Here is a 22,328-nt window from a genome sequence, read left to right as displayed (position 1 = left end):
ACATTTCAGTAGTTGGCACACCTAGGCCAGCCAAACTGCATTTTACATTAAGTTTTTGTTCAGACAGCTGGCTATACAGCTAGCTGAGGTGCTGTTTGCAAAGACAGGTAACATAATTAGCATTGCCACTGGCTGGTACATAGACATTTTAGGCTGTAATAGGGAGAAATGCTAATTGCCAGTATATAGAAAGGACCATCAAGTCAGAATATAAAAGCAGCCACGCATATTTTCATTCAAAACCTAGAATTGAGGAAACCATGATCAGGCAGATTTGGTAGGGACTGTCATCTGTGCTGAATACAATACTATATGTAAGCCAATGAACTTTTTTAATTGCGGATTTTGTTTCATCTATATTACACCTGACCCTTTGAAATCAGTCTTTCCTATTGCTGTTGTCTTCAAGATCCTCTCTGAGCTAGTTCCAAAGGCTTGGTTTATCTCCCTCCAAGCTGTTCTTAAACCCTGGTTGCATCAGAAAGAAGATAACTGGTATGAGAGAAAGAATTCCATTCCTTCATCCCTCAGTTAATCGATCCTTTTCTCAGCGTTAGTATCAGTGGAGTGTCATGGACAGTGTCTTCACTGCGCTGCAGCTTCAATCTGGCTACACCAGTGATGCACCAGAGCCTAAGTCAGTATACCAGTGTTCTTGCCTTGGTTTCCTGCTCAGCATGTTGCTGTGTGAAGTCTTGCATCTAAGATCTTACAAAGCAAGATATTTAAAAAAAAAATAATAAAATTTAGTGTTCAGGGGTACAGATCTTCAATCTGCAGACTTTAACCCATTTTCTCAGGCAAATTTTACAGAAGAAGCCATGAGCAATGTTAAAGTAATGGCATGTGCCCATTTGTTATGAGAAAGTGGGATTCCATAAATCTAGCGGCCATTTCTTACTGCTCTAACTCCATTTTGGATAGCTTGGTGTAGCTCTTGAAGCAAACTCTGCACCCCTTTTCTGCCTCCTTGTCAAAATACCAGCCAAGGTAGTAAGTCCTATAGATGTTAGGTTGATATAAAGGTGTTTGGCCTGTGCTAAGGAACTTCCGTAGTTCAACTGAAAACCTGATCATCTTTTCTGTTGTTGCATTTTTCTTGGTTAGTCTTTGAAAACATGAGTGAAAACAAATGTCAGGCACAGATCTATAGGGAACACTTTGCATGAGAATTCTAGAATTTGAAAACTGTCGTTCTCGTGTCCCATTTTAAAATGGATAAATGGGGTACTGTCACAGTTTACTGAAACTGTTTTTCATTTCGGTCACAACTCCAGCACTACAAATGCCTCAGAAATGTAGGGGCAGACAAATTAGATTCAGTGGAGGAAAGGCTTCTTATTATAAGATGCAGGAGAAAGGCAAATGGAGAAGATTGCCTTGAACATGGACTTGCAAACTTGTTAGTGGCTGTAGATTCTGAAAGATATGAAAGATTCAGGAAAAATGTTAGGGGTTCAGTGTCGTGCTTGACAAATAAGCAAGTTAAATGTCCAAGAGCATTCTGTAATGATTCTTGTATAATATAGGCTTTGACTACTGCAATGCCATTTGCATTTTGGGTTTTATTTGTCATCTTTCTAGTGCTGTCACTTCAAGTAAAGAGGAGGCTGTCAACTGAACTCTGTGCCTTTTCTCTCCGTTAGAGCTGTTCCACTTTGCAAGACTTTGAAGAAGAAAGTGGAATTGCGGTTATGTATGAATTGTGACAATATTTAACAACTTCTGTATAGAGTTTCTGGTACTTCATATATAAGTGTCTTTGAAAGTAGACAGAACCTCTTCATCGGCGGTCATACTTGTTGCGAGCACTTCATTTAGTACAAAAAGTACCTGCAGCATGCAGCATTGCCAGTATTGTAAATACTGGTAGGATAGTTGCTTTGTTCATTCTGTCTCTCGGTAAAAACTGGTAGTAAATTCATAGTGGCAACAACCTGTAATATACAGACACCAGCCTAAGCATGTGCGACCATTTTGGTGCACATAGGGTACTGTTTAAAACTGTACTGGCTTCAGGGTCTTTCACCTATAGCCTCAAAAAAAAAAAAAAAAGAGCTTCTCTATAAAACTGAGTATTATTGACGAGACCTACCACCTTTATCTCTGGTTCTATCTTCTATTTTGCAAATGCATTTAGAGAAAGTACACAGACGTCTTGGAGTGTGTGCAGCTCAGTGCCATGCGTAGGCACCGGCTTGTTCGGTGCTGTGGTCATGACTGGACACTTAACTTGCACGTACTTGCTTGGCTCCGCGAATTGGTACACCCAACTTTTAACTGTGCTGAGAAACTGAACCTAATAAAGTGGCCTAGGCTGAGTACCAACATGAGGCGGCTTTATGAGTTGGCACCTGGACATCAGGGAGGGGATTGTGGGTTGTTCTGTGTAGCTGCATCTCCAGCTGCTTAAGTTTCTAATTCAGAACTACTGCCGCTGCAAGCCAGGGTCCAAATGGCTTTCTGAATTCACCGAGATGGGGTTGTACTGTCGCAGAGTAACATTAATACGCTAGTTGGCCACGGTCATCTTATCCTGTTCAGCCTCATCCTGTTCCTTTTTTCACTTAGATGGGTCAGCATCCTTTACCACTTAATAGTATTGCAAATGCAAGGATCTAATTTTTGGGCAGCGTGTTCTGCTTGAGACGATGCCCACGTGTATTTTTGGACTCTTGAATGTGACTATGGTGTGTTAGTTCAAATCGTTCCATCCCATGTAGTTTTTATCTGGTTGTTACGGATTTTGATACGGACTTGCGATTCCTCCAATAGGGGTTTAATACATTAAGGCAAGTGGTCATATTGCTTAGTTACAAGTGTGGCACAAGCCACATTTGTACATGTCCATTCTCCATGGGCAGATCAATAATTCATCTGTATTTGAACTAGGACTTGATAGTCCAGTTTTGTAGTAGACTTACAGATACTGTTATTCCACTAGGACAGTTTGCACTGTTGGTGCTGGTTAGGAACGTCATCCATGATGTGTAGACTAGGCAATACAAGTATTTCTTGGTTGTCTTTGATATTTAGATTTTTTTCTGTGTCCACATTTTTCTTAATGTGTGTCAGTATTTTGTGTCTTACTAAAGAAAGGCAGTTTTGGCACTTTGTCTCAAAACTGTGAAGCATTGCTACAGCTCTTTGCTGTTTAGGTAATTTCTTGCCCAGAGCAGGGTTTTTTTGGAACTCAGATTTTCCTGTTAAAGGAAATGATGAAATGGAAGAAGTGAAGGCATACTGTGTGCTGCTGCATGCTGATAGCCACATTAAAGATTCTTCTTGCCAGAATTGTACAATATCATCTAAGATACTGCTCTTTATAAGCAGATGAAAATTCAGGTTGAAACACCAACTCTTGCAACCCTTTCCACTTAAGGAAAGGCTGTGACAGAAGTAGCATTGATTCCACCCAGTAATAACCAGTCTGACCCTTTCTGCACCACATCAGTTCTCAGGTCAGTCCCGAGATAGGAATTGCGGGACTCAGTTGTCCCAGGTTTAGTGTGGCAGCTTAACCTACCAGTCTGCTAGACTTGTGACTTTCCCCTAAAAATCCCTGGGTCTCAAAGAGTAGTTGTTACTCCTTGCAAGTATCCTTTGAGCATTTCTCCTTTCTCTAGGAAATGGTTTTCTTTTGTTAAGGGTTTCAGAACACCTGGGAGACTGAGCCAATTGGATGCTTTATATCCCTGAAGTCCCTTACAATAAAGTCACTTATTTTGTGGGGTCTGCAAAATGCAGCAATCTAGTATTCAAGCAAGCTTGCTCTGCGAGTGCTAGAGGCCGCAGAACATGGTGATTTGCTCATCTAAGGTAGTGTTGAAAAGATAAAAACATTAGCTTTTGTATAGTTGACCTTGTTTCTGTCAACAGACAAATTGTTTTGAGAATAGCAATGAAAATGTTCCTTGGAATAAAAACTATCCACTCTGGTGGGAGGAAGTATATTAGCTTTAAGCTTGTATTTCAGAGTATATTTAAGTGCTGTCTACACAGGAAAGACCTAAGTACAACTTGGATGCAGGAGCCAAATGGTATTTTGGAAACAATGATGGCTTACCAGTGCCGCAGTACAGAGCGATTTCAAAACCAAAAACTGCTGTTTAGTAAAACATGAAGCCCGAGGTGTGCTTCTAGACTCGGGTTTGCGGGCAGTCTGCTTACTAAAGGTGAAATGGTGATAGGTCTTGGCTGCCTCTCTCCTAATGAATTAAACGTGCCTGGGAATGTTCCCAGGCACCGTGGCCAACTGGCTCAGGACTGCCTCATCCGTACTCTTAAACTCTTAGCTACCAGGGCAGGGTGGCCGCATCTGAACTGCCCAGAGCGAGTGGTCCCGATAGTGTGTGACTCTCAAACCTGGGAATTGTGTGGGAGAGCAGTAGTTGGCACGGTGCGGTTCTAGGGAATGTCCTAGCTGCTTTCTAGCATACACAATCGTGTTCAGGGCCTGGGAGTGTTTCCAGACAAGACTCCTTACGAGTACAGGTGTTGGTCCTTGATTCTTCTGAATTCTTTATGGACTAAGGCGTAGAAGGACACATCACATCACAAGGGGTTTAGGACGCTTCAGAAGGGTAGGTTTAGGAGAGGATGCCTCGTGTTTATTTTGGGGCAGTAATTCTGTTCTTCTAAAAAGTCTGTACCTCCTGTCTCCCTTTTAGATGGTTTTAGTGGTTGTTCAAACATCTTTCAGAATGCAGTCGCCTTCTTTCCAGCCACCACTTTTCTGGGATGAGTAGGTGTGTCTGCCTTGCGTCAGGCTATTGCTTGTGTATGAATGAACACACTGTGGCCTTTCAAGGCAGTGCTGTGTATGAAGTGTGCCTTTTATGGTGGCGAGGAATTTCATTCTGACTTAGTGTGCGTGTGTGTGAATATTAAGAGCCCTGGTTTACTGTCTGGGTGACATGGTGGGGGGACGGTCTTGCATCTTTTAGTCAGTGGGTCTTTTATGTGAGCAGGAGAGTGGGGAGATAACTTTATTTCCTCAGATGTTTCTTCCAGTGAACAGTAAAAGCTGTGTTGAGCTGACTTTATTGATCATAGGGGCTGATTTTCCTGCAGGCTTTTCAGCATTTGATTGTGGATTATTGGAGTTGGAGTATAGTCCTAGTATAGATAAGCCAGTAAAGCATTAATATTAATCCTGGCTCTAAGTAGATGTACACCCTGGAAGACAGCATATCATGTAAGCTGCTGAATATTGGAGCAGTTTTGCTCTAACTGATCACTATTTCTGTACCTCCTGGCCTGCCCTCCCTCCATGGTGTCCTGAGTTTCACTGTGAGCTATGGCTCCGTCACACAGTCACTTCAAGATACTCTTTGTCTTTCTGTAGGTTGTGGAATATGCTGTCAGCTTTGATAGTTTGAATATTTTTAGAGAGAAGAGGTTAGCAACGTAAAACGCTGTTCCTGTTCATTGTGCTTTGTCAAGGGCTCTGAAATTTTACTTTTACATGTGCTGTCTTAAGTCTTGTGAAGCAAATGCGTGGCATGTCATGCTTACACCAGTGATGCACCCCCCAATTTTGGGAACATGTATTCTGTGTGACAGCATTAGTTTTGGAGCACTGCTTTGAGTAAAGGATCCATTGCTCAAAGGTAGTAAGCTGTCAGAGCTGACTGCGTCAATTAATACACAGCAGGCTTTGTGTCTACTGATGGTTCTTCTAATTTAATGTGCGTGATGATCTGTCTTAACCAGCAGTAGTGGTACGTATTTAAGGACACAGCACAGTGTAGGGTTGCTCCCTGGTGTCCCACAGGCTACCTGTGTGTTTTCAGGTCAACTATTTCAGTCCTTACGCAGCTTCTGGCAGCCCACTGTCCTGGGGGCATCTTAAGGATATGAAAAAGAGAGGCTGCAGGCTCTACTGATGCAGTGATGGTCAGTATCCCTCTCTGGCACACTTCTTCTGGAGAGCTGTGATGCTGCCTGTGTGAGAGATGGATGCAACTTCTCCAGAACAGTTGGCTCTTTTGAAGAGCTGGATGCATATCAGAGCGTGGGCCTTTGCATGTGGCTCTGTGCTGCTCTCTACTAGACAAAGTGTCACCTAGTATAAGATTTTACTTGGGTCTGTAATTAGTAAAATGTCAAAGGCTGTACTTTATTTAACATTTTTTATTTTCAATAAATGCAGGCTGCTGCCCAAAATTACGCTCTCAGAATCACAGAACGTCGGGGGCTGGAGGGGACCTCTGGAGATGATCTAGTCCAACCCCCTGGCAAAGCAGGGTCACCCAGAGCAGGTCACACAGGATCATGTCCAGGCAGGTTTTGAGCATCTCCAGGGAAGGAGACTCCACAGCCTCCCTGGGCAGCCTGTGCCAGGGCTCTGCCACCCTCAGAGTAAAGAAGTTTTTCCTGACGTTTAGAAGGAACCTCCTGTGCTCCAGTTCATGCTTGTTACCCTCTCGCTCCTCCGTTGTAGAGCTTGTGTAGCTTCACAGTGAATAGAAGAACTGATCTGGCTGAAAAGTAACTCTCAAAACGTATGTTTTCAGCTGTGTATGTCCTGTGGTCAGATAGCCAGTTTAGTGATTTGGATTGCTGCTCAGAAACAAAATTTACGTGGACATTCAGCCTCTCTGGGATGGCATTAGAAATGAGGCGTGTGGGACAGGCAAGAAAGGGACAGGAACAGTTCATTCCCTTCATCAGTAGCCTGCACTTAGGTTTTGTTTAAGTCATTGTGGAATTGAGGTGATTGTCAGCCCTGACAGTGGTTTTAAGTACAGTGCTGTGCTGTCTGCTCTTTTGTCTCGTAACACTAATGAATTTTCTCTGTATAGGGAGGAGAATTAAAAATACCTACCTCACTTCTCTTCCCTTAAGCACTTAATCCAAACTTTTGAGTGTGTCAGCTAAGCTCAGTTTGAATTTAAATCACAACACCTGTATTTAAAACCAGGAGTTTGGTGAACTTGTGTTCTTTTATTTCTGTGGCGACTTTTCAGGGGTTGTTAATTTTAAAGGTAATGTAGCAGCAAGTCAAACTTCAGGATTTGTAGTTAGGAAGTGGAGATGTAAGTTTCTTGTGAACCAAATTCTCTTAATTTCTGAGGTGCGAAGTCTAGGTGTGTGTTACATAAAACAAACAGTTTTCAGTGGTCACAGAGCAAGTCTATGATAGAGCTGAGTTTGATTTATGTGTCTGAGTCTGCTTCCCATTTACAAGCCCATGCTGTTTTCTTGCTTTGCTTAAATCTGCTGCTGCTTTTAGTTTGTGCTTGTGAAGGCCATTTTTACTTGTCATTGAACCAGTTTAGTAAATAATTAGTAGTCTGTCATTTCTTCCTGCTTGATTTAGCCATTAAAGTTTTGTTATTCTATAGTTAAGTATTGAAATACTGTACTGTAAAACTGTTAAACATTCTGTGTTTTGTATACAGTGGAAAAGAACATCTAGTTCTTTAGTCAAGGAGAGCACATAACACAGTGAGAAGTATCAGCTACGATGTGCTTCTTGAAGGTCCGAATTTTCCTGGTTTGGGAAAAGCAGCAGATTACTATGTGAGAATGAGATTATTGCTTAAGTGGTGGTAGCTGAAAGTAAAACTGTGATGTTCAGTTTCAGATACACATGGCCTTTGTTTGAGGTCTTAGGGAAGCTTATGTTTAAAAACAAACAAAACCAAAAAAAACAACCCAGAAACTACCCTTAAAAATTTTATTTTATTAAGAGCTAGGCTGAGGAAGTTTTGCCTGTTTTAAGGAACATTGCAACTGTACTGACTACTTAAAACCAGAGAACTTGTTCACCTTTTAAAAACATTACCATTTACCTTGAATCACATGTTCCATTTTGATAGCCTCCTTCATATAGAAAATATAGCATGAGATGTCAGTTTAAATGCAAGTTTAAGAATGCTCTATCTTCTATGTGAAAGGAAGTATTCTGTACATTTTTCCATGTTTGACATCATGGTGTTTTGAATAACCATGTTCCATATTCATATCAATTTTTTGTTTTTGTTTTCAATTTATGCACAGCACTTGCTCTGAAATTTGGGGACTGAGTACACCAAACACGATAGATCAGTGGGATACAACAGGCCTTTACAGCTTCTCTGAACAAACCAGGTGAATATTCTGCCCTCTCTCGCATCATAGGAATCTTGTGGGAGGGATTGGCTTTGGAGGGTCTGTAATGGGATGCTTTAGCTGTAAAATAGACTAAAATGCTTCCTAGGCCTCTCGTGGTACAGCATTTTAAAATATTTGCTTGCCAGTGTAGAAATCCAAGTGTTCTCAGCTGATGTTTTGACCAATGAAACTCTAATTCTGGAATACTCCTTTTTCACGCCAGTGCTATTTAAAGAATGGGAAGACTTGAGTTAAATGCAAGCTCTAATGTGATTTGGTATTTATATTAATAAAGTTGGGAAACTTAATTCTTTAGACCTAATCTTACAAAGTGTTTAAACTGCTTTGTATGCCACAAGCTTTCAATTAAATCTTGCTAATTGGCTCAGATACGAGCTACCAAAGAATTGCTTGTAAATTCTTCAGTAGTTAATGATGGGCAAATTCTAAACAGGTTCTTTATTTTTTCATGTCACATTACTTGATTTGTGTATTGAGGTTTGTCTCCCATCCCATAACAGTCATAAACATCTGCATTTGTGTAAGCATATGCAGTCTGTCTTAAAACTAGCAAAACGTTTTCAGCTGGTAGCAAGGCAGACAAAGTCAAGAAGATAAACTGTATAGCCCTTACAAGATGTGCATTCATGCTTTTTGCATTACAGTTATACTGCTGTGTGGATCACTTGGGCAGCTGACTGCTTATAGGCTTATTTGCAGTCCTGTGGGAAACCTTATGCTTAAAGCCATAAAGCATCCATGCCACAGCAAAGCCTTGAGGTTTAGCAGTGGAAGGGACTATTAAGTGTGTGATTTTTTTATTTATTCTTTTTTCAACAACTGTCTTTTGCATTTAAAAAAATTTATATGAAGCAATCATCCTAAATACTTGGTTGGAGGTAAAGTGGCTTTTAATGAACTCTAAATTCACTGGCAATAATTTGAGCATCTCAAAAATAAGTTAAGACACTGCTTGATACCATCATTTTTATCATATTTGAAGCTTTTTAACAAGACTATAAATGTCACTAACAGTGTCACTCCACTGAATTCCAAGAATAAATAAACTACCTATCCCATGTGTGTAAACTGTTGCTTGAGTGATTAAGAGACAGCATGCAGTCTGTAAATACTTCTCAACATCTTTCCCCTATAGATCTCTCGATGGCCGTCTACAGGTATCTCATCGTAAAGGATTACCACATGTCATTTACTGTCGTTTGTGGCGCTGGCCAGATCTTCACAGTCACCATGAACTTAAAGCAATTGAAAACTGTGAATATGCTTTTAATCTTAAAAAGGATGAAGTATGTGTAAACCCTTACCACTACCAGAGAGTGGAGACACCAGGTAGGAAGACGGCTTCTGACTTTGTACAGCAGCATCTGTGTGCACTTGTTCAGCATAATGTCTTAGATGGAAAATAGAGAAAGGCGATGCTTTCTCTTGCCAAAAGTACAAGATTCTTAGAGATACAGCTTTTGAGAATACCACCTCCTGGAAGTTTTGTAAAGACTTTTCAGTATCTTTACTGTTAAAATGTGTTGAATACCCCTGATAAACACTTCCAGTACTGCTAGCAGTTTCCAGCTAGCTAAGTGCAGTCCGGACTGAAAAGGGGACTAGAGATGACTTACCTTTGCTAATACGGAACAGTCTTACTCAAAAGGCACCTCAGGAATCTGATTCTTCTAGTAACTAGCAGTACAATTGCAATATTAGCAGTGCAGAGAGTCAGAACATTTCAAAACCTGTTAAAATCTAAAACATCTAGCAATTTCCTTTTTTTTTTTGTTTCCCCTTTCCCCCCCCTCCCCTTTTTACCTCACAGAACGGTGTATTTTGAGGGTCTTACTAATGCTTTGAATTTTGCTTTTCCAGTCTTGCCTCCTGTACTAGTGCCACGGCACACTGAGATTCTAACGGAGCTTCCACCTCTCGATGACTATACCCATTCCATTCCTGAAAACACTAACTTTCCAGCTGGAATTGAACCACAGAGCAATTACATACCAGGTATTTTCTTAACTCCCACCACAAGCAGTACACTTAACATTCTGCCGCTGGAACAAAGACGGCAATTTCATCCTCCTAAGAGATCAAATTAATTGAAAGATGCACCAATAAATTAAATCTAGTTGACTTCATTTAGTAATTCCAGTGGAAATGCCTGAACAGTATTGTTTGCAGAACATGATGCTGTGTAAAACCACATTGCTGTGGTTTCACAATAGCTTACTTGGTTTCAGTAGCTTATTTAAGCTTCAGAATGTTAATGAGTACAAAGTAGACCTTCACCTTATGCTTTAAGGCTGTTTTACAAACATGCAGGGGTTGCTAAATGCTGTGTATTGGAGATTGAGTAGTGAACTGCTGCTCAATCTCACCACGTGTAGTATGTGGAGAAAACTTAAGTTGCAGAATAGTGACTTAAAAAGTGTTTCGATCTGTCATTCACAATCAGTCAAGGTCTGCTTTGTGTATTTCTTACTATTGTGTGCATACAGTTTTGTCTTTTTAGTATTAAAGAACAACCTAACAATATTGAACTCCTAGAGAATTCCTCCTCCTCCTCTTTGCCTCTTCCACACCCCGAAATAAAATACCAAAACTAATCTGCTCCAGTGCACCCAAAATCCTGTACCCCTATTGAAACATAAAATCGGTGACCTTTGTTTCCTGCCCCAACTTCCTGTCTCCTGTCTCTTCAGGAAGTTGCCTGGAGCGTAAACCCAAGCAAAGCTGAAGTTTTCTCATAAATGTCTAATGCAGCTACGTTAAGAACAAGCTGAAAATTCAGATCTGGTCTCTCTTGAAGGATAGGATGACTGCCTTGAAACTCAAATATGTGCAATGTGCAAATTGCATCTACATGCCTTAAACAGGATGTTGCTTATGTTTTCTTTAAATGCATCCAAGAATTGAAACAGCACCATAAAAAATTTCAATTAATTTGACCTCATCTGTTTAATTTGGGCCACATTTGTGGCCACCTAGGAACAGCACATCTTTAAAGAGCCATTTAAGGTGCTAGAAGTTGGTGTTGCTTTCTTAACTTGTGTATACTTTTTTTGACTCAATCTGTGGGCTTTTGATAGCATTTGCAAACAACTTACCAGAAAGCCACCATTTGAAAATCCAGTGCTATGGAAATGAGCTACAGCCACTAGGTGGTTGTTTGCAGGAAGTCTGTTCAAGGTGATTGCGGGTATTCACGTGATCTGCAAATATTTATGCAGCTAACCACACCTTGCCACCTCCTCTTTGTCGCTACACTCCCCTGTTGTATTCATATCATGACATCTTACTTTATTTGACCTTGTTAACTTAATCTTGAATACTGAGCTGGGTTCTGGAAAGTCTTGTGTGTCTCGGCAGCCTGCTTCAGAGAACTGTTTTCTTTAGCGGTCGGACAGACTGACAACCCTGCTCGTTTTGCATCTCAATACTTGTCTCTGTGCTTGGTGTACAGAGAGGTTGGTTTTACCTACAGCTGGGGAGACGGTGATTGTGAAGGTGCAGGGTGGGCTTCGGGGCTGTATGTTCCCTTTCAGGTTGCGGGTGTGCTAAGCTGCCTTGTCCAAACTCCTGGCAGTGTTCAAGCTCTGCTAAGAATTTTTAATGCTGCACTTGGGAATTTATTTCCAGCTGTGGTGGTGCTCAACCTCTGACTCTAAAACAGTATTAGTAGTACTAGGTGGAGGAAATCTTCTCTGTTCAGACAGAGACTAGGTACGGAAAATAATCTGTGCCAAAGAGCCTAGATTAGCAGCTGGAAACAGGAGGCGTGGATTGAGTTGGATTGGAAATGGTTATTGACCTTTTACCATGGCTGTGGGTTTAACTGTAACGACTGAGTTTGAGATGGGTGGAGTCCACTTTATCACAGTGAATTCTATAGAAATGTTTGAAACAAGGATGATTTTTGACGTCATACTCCTTGCTAGTAAAGATTTCCCTTAATCTTCCTTTTGAATTCTCACTTGAATTTTGTCGCATCTGTTTTAGCACACTAGTTTTACAGAATCAACCGAAGATAGCGTTCTTTCAGTTCATTTTTATTTGGTCAACTGACTTCGTCTAGTTTCCTCTCACTGACTTCCTTCTGATCTTACTATATTGCTGAAAATCTCGGACATGGTAGTTGATATAATTTGATTTTCATTCTAAGCAAAAGGCTTTCTCTTTAAATTTCTGCTGTTTGGTAATAATATAATTAAATGCGTTTAATCCCTCAGATATCTCAGACAATTCCAAGGCAATCATGGAGGTGGTTAGCTTCAAATGCTTTCACTAAAGAAATCCAGGTTTTACCTGTAATGTATAGGAAAAGACGTTTGCCCAGTTCAAAGAAAATTATTTCCTGGAAGGCAATTGGTTAACTCATTATCTGGATTACAAAGTGCATTTTGAATGGGGAAGAGGAACAACCGTACTCCTCTGGGTTTTGAAGATATTTCTGTGGAATTAGACACAGTTTCTAGTATCAGATTGCTCCAGAGTTGTTAATGAGTTTACTTGGGTTTGTGAAACTCCGTTTTTAAAGCAAGCTAGTTAAAAGATAGATGACTTTTTTAATAGAACTTGGAATTACTACTAATAATAGAGCTTGTGCAGTGTAACTAGTTAGATAATATAGTTATCATTAATGAGTGAAATCGTTGGGTGTTGAAGGAAAATGGATTTGGGGACTGAACTGAAAAATAACCTTTAAATCTGGCAACTTCTATAAGGTGTGGGAGGGTATCTGATCTGATGGTTGTGCTACATAAAGACAGCTACTGCTCTGTAGAAGTCACCAGATGGTTTTTTTTCATTTGTAATTCTACTAAATGTGAAAGCTGTTGATCACAATTGCAAAATTGTTACTCATTGTAGTGAAAGTATCTTGTCTTAAATGGAACAAACAAGAGTTATCTGTTAATTATATAAGATATTTGAGCAATTGACTGGCTTACAAGAGACGATATATTTTACCTAGACGACAAGGCAGGTAATGGATTTGAAGTCCTACTGGAAGGAAAAAGGGACAGCAAAATGAAATTCTAATTCAGTGTTCAGGTATCATTGTGAAGACTTGAGGACAAAAACCCTGAGTGCTAATAAATCTTACAAATTTCCCCAGTCGTTGAACCAATAGGTGGATTTTTTTTTTTTGACAGAAACACCACCTCCAGGATATATCAGTGAAGATGGAGAAACGAGTGACCAGCAGTTGAACCAAAGCATGGATACAGGTAAAATTTTGTTTTTCACTACCTTGAAGACTTGAGATTACTGGTTCCTCTGCATGGTGGCATGATTTCATCCTGAGCGATGAAGGCAGAAGCCCTCTGGACAACCTGGTGTTTTCTGTTTAAAGTATCACTTTCAGTCTTTTGTGAACAAAATAAATTTTTTTTTTGCTAGGGGAATGCGTTTAAAACGTTCTGTGCCATATTAAGAACATTTAGTTTGTTTCATAACAAAAGCATACAGGCCTAATTAAGTCTTCATCAGAAAGCCTTAAAATAGATTTTAATAGCTGACGGGTTTGAGTCTACCCCTAACTTTGCCTTCTGGCAACAGGTTCATTGAAGCAAAATGTCTGTTGGCCTAAACAAGTTACAGAAATGCTGCATTTTGAGAACCTGTCTCTGAACTCTGACAACCTCATCACTTCTGCCATGTTCCGAATTAATTCTTGTGTGGAAGGCTCTGTTGAAAGAGTGGTAGAAACATTAAGCATTTGTGCCTCTGAATGAAAGGGTTTCTAGATAATTTGGTTGGCCTTAGACTTGGACAAAACACAGTTAGTGTGCTGGATAAGAACCTCCTGCTATGTGCTGGCAGACTTGCGTGTGTGTTTGATTAGCTCATGTTAGCAACCTTTTTCAGTTAATTGGAATCAACTGCACCAGTTTCTGTAAGAACTGCAATATTTTCCCACTATGTGACAGTAAGTACCTTAATTAAAAAAGCTGGACATCAGCAGTCCTTGTAGGAATGTTCCTGTGCAAAGTCTGCCTGTATTTTGCCTACTACTGTGCTAATTGTGTTGGAAACTTGATGTTTTTCTGAGGTTTTTTCCTTCCTGCTTCCAGGAAAGAATGATTTCCTCAGATGAGGAAATTCAGCTTGTTCTTTTCTAGAGATAAACCCTCTTCTTTGAAAGTAGAGAGGTAACACCTTGATTGTCTCATCCACTTTTTCTTAGCTTTTTTTCCACTGAATTTGGGAAGTCGTCACTACCTTCTCACTGATCAAGTGCATAATTAGTTACGTTCACAGAATGTGCATGAGGTGAGAGCTGTGACAAATACCACACTAAGATGTTAATTGAGTCTTTACGAGGAGGGGTGGATTCCCAGGAGTCTAGAAAATTAAATGTAATCTTAATTCAGAATAAGCATGTGACACGCTGGAAAACTGGTTGTAGGATTTCTGAGGTTTCTTACTCCAAAGAATTTTAATGTAAAACTGTATCTAGATAGTGGGTCATACCTACCCGTCTGAAACAACAAGAATCATTTGCTCTAAAACAATCTCTATTGCTTTAACAGGATCTCCAGCAGAGCTGTCTCCTAGTACTCTCTCTCCAGTTAATCATAGCTTGGGTAAGCTGGAAATACTTCTAATTGTTTCTCTGTGTGTGATGACTCTTCTTTATATATATAATTACATTAAAAATGAACATGTACTTAAAAAAAAAGTAAGAGATATATTAGGAGGAGACTATGGCTTGGCTTCCTGATGATAAATGTAATAGGGCTGGGTTAATAACTTTTTAATAACTGTTTCTGTAACTGTTGAGCTTCTAGCAAAGAGAAAGCATAATATGTTTGTGTGTGCAGGGGTAGCATTTATAAAACAAATAGTTTAAAGGACATTAGCCTATCTGTAGTGCTGCCCAGACTTGCTGTCTCCCTTGTGTATGTGTTCTGCTGCTCTTCTCATGTACTGCTTCGCTTGTGACCACAACATGATTGTTACTCCCACATTAGTGGCCCACCTGCTTTGATCAGGTGCCACGGCTGTGTCTGTATAAATGCCTGGGGAAGATCAGATTCCCTTGCGTTTGTTGAAAGAATGGTGACAGTATGTGACAGGAAAATGCTGTTCGGAACACTGAGTAAGTAATTAGGGTAGGTAAAAAGGGGAAGCAACGGAGGAAAAGCTGAAGATGCATGGGGAAGGGGAAGGTACTGAGCTCTAGTAGGGCAGAGTAAAAGGAGCTTCAAGCTGCCTTTAGATAAAGAGACGGTATAAGATCCAGCGTAATACAAGGGAACATCATTTTCATATTAATATTTTTTTTTCCTTTGTGTGGCTCGGTGTTTGATAGTTTCATCTTTTCTTTAGTGTTGCCAAAATGTTTGCAAGTTATAGAGAGGCAGCAGAAGTGTCTCAACGTCTGGCACTCACAGTAACATTAGCTTAATCATTGCCGAGCAAAATGCAAGTACTGAAGTACATGAGCTGTGGTCAGATTAGATCACCCCTTCTTCCCCTCCTCCTTCCCTTGTGTGGAATATTGAATTCCATTCTGTTTACCAGGGTAGGTGAAAATGACAGCAAGCAAAATATAATTTGAGTTGTCATTTCTGGAAGAGACGAATAGCAGGGCAGATAGGTTTCTTTTCAGCCTCAAATTCTGTGTTAAGGTTATTTTTTAATTTTTTTTTTAGACTTGCAGCCAGTTACTTACTCGGAGCCTGCGTTTTGGTGTTCAATAGCATATTATGAATTGAATCAAAGAGTGGGAGAAACCTTCCATGCATCACAGCCTTCCCTGACCGTAGATGGCTTTACAGATCCATCAAATTCAGAACGATTTTGTCTAGGTCTGCTTTCCAATGTAAACAGAAATGCTACAGTGGAAATGACAAGGAGACACATAGGTAAAAATCTCTGGTCTTCTAACTATTTAATTTCATTTTAGCCACTAAATTATCTGGAATGATCCAGGTAGGATGGGCAGATCTGTGTGATGGGATCCTTTCACCCTTGTGCAGCCAGCCATTGAACTCTTTCAAGGCTTGCCAAGGAGAGCTTGGTCTCTCTTGCTAAGGACAGAATTGGGAGGGCGCAGAGATCACCACTTCTGAAATCAGGGAGAAATGTAGCAGCTTCTGCTTCCACAGCCAGTTGCAATTGGAAAGACATGTAGTGACGGCTGGAGCTGGAAGGAGCTGCCTTTCCCTAATCAGGAGTCCGTAAGTTGGCGGCAGCAGCAGTCACACAGCTGTCAGGCTGCAAGCAGCACTGGAGGAAGCCTCTCAGCTGTGTGGGATTTCTGTTGCTCATGTTGCTGTTCTCTGCCTTCTGGAAAAAGATGATGCACCAAAGCATCCCGAGGGGCAGGTTTTTAGCTTTCAGGCTCCTTGTTGGACCACTATGCCCTGGGTAGCATTTATATTCAGAGTTGCTTATAATTGAAGTTGAAGCTTTAATTACAAAATATTAACGTGTTGCTTAGTTTATTCTAATTTATAAAATGCAGAATGGACATGACTAGTACTTCATGAGTTCTTTTCTAAAATGGGAAAAACTGCCATTGAGATAATCTCATCGTGCCAAAACAGTGTGTTTTCTTTGTAATGGTTAGTAAAGAATACTGTTTTCCGCAGTGCAGCATCTTGGCTTTAAGTTCTTTAGTAAGCTACATTTTTTTTCCCCTGGATTCTTTTATTTAGCAATATTAATGAGATTTTTTTTGTTGTTCTTCTTCTTTTATTAAAAAAAGTTCAACCTGTTTAGTAGAACCTTCTGGCTCCCTCTGTGCCAAGTCCACGTGCTTGTCGAATAAAACTTTAGGTGTGCAGAAACCCAGGCTATGCCTGTACTGACTGATCAAAAAGATTGGTGATGAGGAAGATGTAAGGAGCTCTCCCTTTTTTTTTTTTTTATAGAGCAGCTCACATTTTGTTTGAAAAAGAGTTTTAAAGAAAGAGGAGAAGAGAAGCTGTGGCCTTTAAAGGACGTGTTAATTATAAATAGTTTTCTGTGGGAGATCGATTGTATGTTACTTATCTTACTTCTGCTAGAAATAACCCATACAGATTATTTTCGACTCAGAGAGAGAACAAGATCACAATTTGAAAGTGAACAATAGGATTTCTTATGGTATTTTTTTGTCATGGGGCTAAACGAAGTCCTGTTGTTTTTGTCAAAGTACTACAGAGGAGGAGTGTGGAGTGGGTTGTGAAGTAGTGTGGGCGCATGCAAGCCAAGCGTTGAAGTGGCAAAAAAGGAAAACACAAGTATACCACAGTGGCCTCTGCCACATACAACACTTTAATACTAGCACAAGTTTTAATTCTGTTGAATCTAGTCTTTTTATTTCAATTTTAGCATTTCTTTAAGCAAAAGTTACTTGATAATGGACACTGCTTCCTAACTTGAATCGGGTTACAAGCTGTTACATGGCTTCAAAAATTCTGTCTCGCTCTTGACCAAGAATTATTCTGCATCTCCTTCAAATATTGTGCGTTCATGGAGGAAAAATGCAAGTTAATTGTGTTCTGCTCCTGCTGCAGCTGTCAGTCCAGCAGTGTGGTCCTGTAGATAATAGATTTCTGTTGAAGGTTTCTGAAGAACCTTGGCCTTCTCTGGAAAAAAAAATATTGCCTTGTTTGTTAATCTGCTTGGGTCATGCCATAACTAGAGTTCGTTTGAATTTTGCTGCAGGGAGGGGAGTACGTCTCTATTACATCGGTGGAGAAGTTTTTGCTGAGTGCCTAAGCGATAGCGCGATTTTTGTTCAAAGCCCCAACTGTAATCAAAGATACGGCTGGCATCCTGCAACTGTGTGCAAAATTCCACCAGGTTCGTAGCCTACCAAAGGTCTCGTGTAAAACTATCCAGTGAATGTATTCACAGGGTGGCATTTGCTTTCCTTTTGATAGTTTCTTTGTAGTTTCGGGCCTCTGTGAGCAAACACGAGTATTCATTGATTGTACCCTTTTGACTTTTTTTTTTCCCTTATAGGATGCAATCTAAAAATCTTTAATAACCAAGAATTTGCTGCTCTTCTGGCTCAATCTGTGAATCAGGGTTTTGAAGCAGTTTATCAGCTTACTAGAATGTGTACCATAAGAATGAGTTTTGTTAAAGGATGGGGAGCTGAATACAGGTAAGGAAAAAACCCTTTGGTTTTAGATAGAGAGTTAAAAATTTTTCTTCTTTCACTAATAGACTACTTCTGTCTGACTCGAAAGCCATACATACAGGCTTCTTACCACTATTGTAGATCTGCTGTCTGCAAGTTGAACCCATATTTTCCTTTTTCTCCCCGCTCCCCAGCTATGGAGCGCCTAAGGCATGAGGAGCAGTAAACTGATTTCAGTATTGCATTGACGTCAGCTCTTGAGCAAGGAACGTCGTCAAAGTTCCCTTTCCTCGCGTGGTCGTGCTTCCTTGCTCGTTGTGGCGAAATCGCTGACGGCATCTAGAAGTTTCACAGTTTGTGCTATGAAGTTATTTGTTGTTTTAGACGTACAGTCATTTTGGTCTCTGTCCTGTTATATGGAGTATAACGAGTTCGTTAGCTTGTGGTGCTGGATGCAGTTGATAGTACCCGATGGAAAGAATTGGAGTCGCTTGGAGTGCGTTCTGCAGAATAAAACAGCTGGAGAACACACATTTTTAAGGGATGGGAGATGTTTTGGAACTTGTAGTGGAAAAAACTTTGCAGGAGTAAGATGACTGTTTATGTAGTAAAACTGCTAAATGTTTCAGTGGAAAAAATGTCTTTTATCTGCTTCTGAATAGATTCCAGTTGTATTGTCTATTAGCACAAATTAAGAGCTGTAGTTGAGGACAGTGCCTGTTTTTAATGTAGTGTGGGAATTTGGGAAGAAAAGGAATTGACTTCTAACTGAGCATTATTGAAGATTTCATTATTTTGGAGAGCTAGGGATGTGGTTTTAAACAAATCCCTTAAACCTCTCTAGAAACTGTCCACGGAAAGAATGAAGTCTGACATATCAATACCCTATTGCAATACCTACAGATTTTTTTAAAATCCATATCATTTCTGAAGTTGAATAATGGCATGTAGGTTCCACATGGGGGTTTGATTCTTTTATCTGCTCTTGAAATATATGCATGTAAATAGCAGTTTCAGTGTGTGGGGGAGGCTTCTCATCTAAATGAAGGCAATTTTTTAAAAGCCTAATTAGACGAAATGAGAAATTTGAGTAATGGAATAAATTGGTACCTCTTTGTTTAGCAAGAGGTACACAAGAAAAAAAATCTGGCTCAAGTTTAAAGAACTGTTGAATTTGGCTCAAAAGGAGTATGTATACACTTATGCATAATTAAATACAACATTCAAATCGGAACAGAAGAAAGGCTCAATCAGATTATATGGAGACAACTTGAAGTGAGTGTGTGTGTGTTCTGGGTTAAAACAGCGGGGAGGCTTTTGGTAAAGTTATTTCGAAGAAGGGAAGATGTTGGTTGTAAGTAGTCTGTAAACCGTTCAGAGATCGTAAGGTTGAACAAGCTGCAGTGGAAGCACTGCCAGAACGGCACAGAAACTGGTAGCTGACGTAATGCTGAACTAGTTTCTTTGTGTCTTTGTTTAAGATGGTGCTAATAAATTATTGATGCGCGAAAGTTGGAAGTTGTGCTGCAGTTGTGATTAAAGCAAGAAGAGGTTGCTCCTGCAAACACAACCTTTAACTGAAATGAATGTAGTCTGAATTGTCCAAAATAGACCAGGAAGCACTGTAGACTCCATCATTCTTGTTAAACTTCTGTGCTTCGTTATTACGGCAAAAATATTTCTCATAGAACAGGCTTTGGCAAAGCCAAAACATTGTAGGCATATGATAGATGTGCATAAACGTGCAGATATGGCAGGGTGGTAGATTTTCTACGCTTGGTAGACAAATGAACATAAAGCTTTTTGCTTGACACATGTTGGCTTGAGTTGAGGATGGTGGTAGAAGTTCAGATCAGCAGACAAGTGTTCACGTTAGCGCAGGAACTATCCAGTTCCAGGATCATCCTCTGAAGAAAGTTAAGTAGAGGTAATTACAGCAAAGAGACTTAGTGATCCGTGAACTGGAAATCCATGGGTAGAAGAGGCTGAGGTGGCTGCTAAGTGACTGTCACTATTTTATCAACTTTTGCCAGTGTAGTGCAAAGCCAGGGTTGTTGAACAGAACCAGTTATAAAATTTTGAGGAAGTGTGTGGTGGAACACGTTGTAGGGGAGTTGACAGCGGAGAAATAATGAACTTCCTTCTTTAGGAGAGGATTTGAGACTAAATGGAACTATATTTCCTGTGGTTTAGATTGTTCTTCTGTTGGATCACTTTGTTTTGGCATAGGCATTCAGGGCTGAGATGACAATGTTTTTTAGAGTGCTGAGAGAACACAGTCCCCAGCCACTTTCTTCTCCTAGAAAATGTGAAACCACAGACAACTTTTGAAATCCGTCCTTGCACTGGCTTAGTCTTTCTGCCTTTTCAATTCCTCTCTTTATAACCAGATTTCCTTGAAGTGAAGGGTGGCAGTGCTGATAGTAAAAATGAAGGAGCTGGGTTTATGCCTGACTAATCTGCTGCCTTTGAATCTTAATGCCTCCTTGCTTTGACTTTGGGATAGCTAGAATTACTAGGAAAAACTGGCTTAGCAACAGTAGTCTTGCCAGTCTAGTTTGGGAAAACTCCTATGCCTGGAGTGCGTGCAGTGAAATAGCAGGATTTCTCAGACAGAGTATGTCCAACACTGATTTCTTTACTTTGGAGATGAGAAGAAAGATTTTTGAATAACAGGTCTCTGAAACAAGGTTATATGTGAGAGGGAATGAAGCTTTTATGGTTGTCAGCCCTTCAGCTTTACTGGGGCTTTCTATATGGTGTTTAATTAAGGGCTTCTACCGTGGAAAATTATAGGCAAGTTTATATAGAAGACAAGGGAAACACAATTTTTCCTTAAATTGTTTGTGTGAGGCTGTTACAGTACAAAAGATATAGAAGCGTAGGATTACAGGACATCAGAGATAAAGTTTGGTGTTCCTTTGAGATAACATCAGTTAGCAAGCATAGCGTAACCACACACAGTGTTTTGACATAGTGTTTCTGACAACATCTAGCTGTTTCCTTATACATTTGTCTTGTCGATTGCTCCAGAAAGCCAGAGCTTGATGGTCACCATAGTCTTGTGCTGTTTGGCCACGCTGATAGCGTGGAGCCAAGCGTCCCCATTCCATATTTCTCAGTAGTTGTCTACAAAGTTTAAACCCAGTTACGCATGCAGGCTCTTTGAAGGTTGAGATGTAGCTGCACACAGCCATCTGTGATGTGAACAACACGTTGGTTGGGCAACCTTCAGCTTTTAGTTTCTTCTTAGCAGTAAGGCTCTCGGTGCGCTGCTGCAGTTCTTGTCTTATTCTCCAGGGCTGAACGTTCTCGAGGTATTATGGACAAGAATGTAATTATTGATGGGTCTTACAAATGTGGGGCGTTCGGGGTTTTTTTGTTTTGTTTTTTCTTCAGAGACAGTCTAGAAAAAAGCTTGGTAACAGTTACGGTAATGGTTGCTGATTTTTGTCTTCCTGTGGAGTAAGTATGGATGGAAACGTATCTGATCATCTGATGGAGAACTTTATGGCAGCCAAAGCTGCTTTCTGACTTTGCTGTTCTTTGTTTTCTAGGCGGCAAACAGTAACAAGCACTCCTTGCTGGATTGAGCTTCATCTGAATGGACCTCTACAATGGTTGGACAAAGTATTGACTCAGATGGGCTCCCCTTCAGTACGCTGCTCCAGCATGTCGTAAAGCTCCTTCCTCCATTACCAGTGGGCTAAATATCCAGTCCAATCAACAGACTTAATATAACAGCTCGTCTGTCGTAGTATTTGTGTGTGGTCCCCATGAACTGTTTACTATCCCAAAAGGTTTTTAAAAAAAAAAAAAAAAAGAAAAACAGCACTTGAGGTCTCATCAATTAAAGCACCTTGTGGATTCTGTTTCCTATACTCTGATACTAGATGAAAATTTAGTGTATAGAAATGCCTTCTTCAGAAAGAAGAAGGGACAGTTCTAAAGACTCTTAATGGTGTTTTTATTGGGTATATAATTGAGTGTCCTAATGGTTTATCAATAACATGAGTAGCTAAGTGTATGTACAGGTAATGTATCATGATCTCAGATATCACAGTATTGTGCTGTTCTACATTTTAGTTCCCATAAGTAGTTGTTTGTTTTCTTGATTGGGGCAAATCTCTCATAAAAT

The 22,328-nt window shown here is 40.2% G+C and overlaps 1 protein-coding gene across 1 annotated transcript in view; it reads left to right on the top strand.

Annotated features, from left to right (window-relative positions):
• SMAD2 (SMAD family member 2) overlaps positions 1-21,908 on the top strand; it is a 51,676-nt gene extending 29,768 nt beyond the window's left edge. The window contains exons 3-11 of the mRNA XM_086479467.1: positions 8,008-8,097; positions 9,257-9,450; positions 9,982-10,116; positions 13,263-13,337; positions 14,643-14,696; positions 15,768-15,980; positions 17,770-17,907; positions 18,070-18,214; positions 21,748-21,908. Of these exons, the coding sequence (XP_086335593.1) occupies positions 8,008-8,097; positions 9,257-9,450; positions 9,982-10,116; positions 13,263-13,337; positions 14,643-14,696; positions 15,768-15,980; positions 17,770-17,907; positions 18,070-18,214; positions 21,748-21,871 (1,168 nt within the window). The 3' untranslated portion in view covers positions 21,872-21,908. The remainder of the gene's footprint in view (positions 1-8,007; positions 8,098-9,256; positions 9,451-9,981; positions 10,117-13,262; positions 13,338-14,642; positions 14,697-15,767; positions 15,981-17,769; positions 17,908-18,069; positions 18,215-21,747) is intronic.
• The last annotated feature ends 420 nt before the right edge of the window (positions 21,909-22,328 follow it).

Source organism: Leptosomus discolor, chromosome Z (assembly GCF_034619465.1).
Source record: "Leptosomus discolor isolate bLepDis1 chromosome Z, bLepDis1.hap2, whole genome shotgun sequence".
Lineage (NCBI taxonomy): Eukaryota > Metazoa > Chordata > Aves > Leptosomiformes > Leptosomidae > Leptosomus > Leptosomus discolor.
This window is presented reverse-complemented; position numbering and strand designations above follow the sequence as displayed.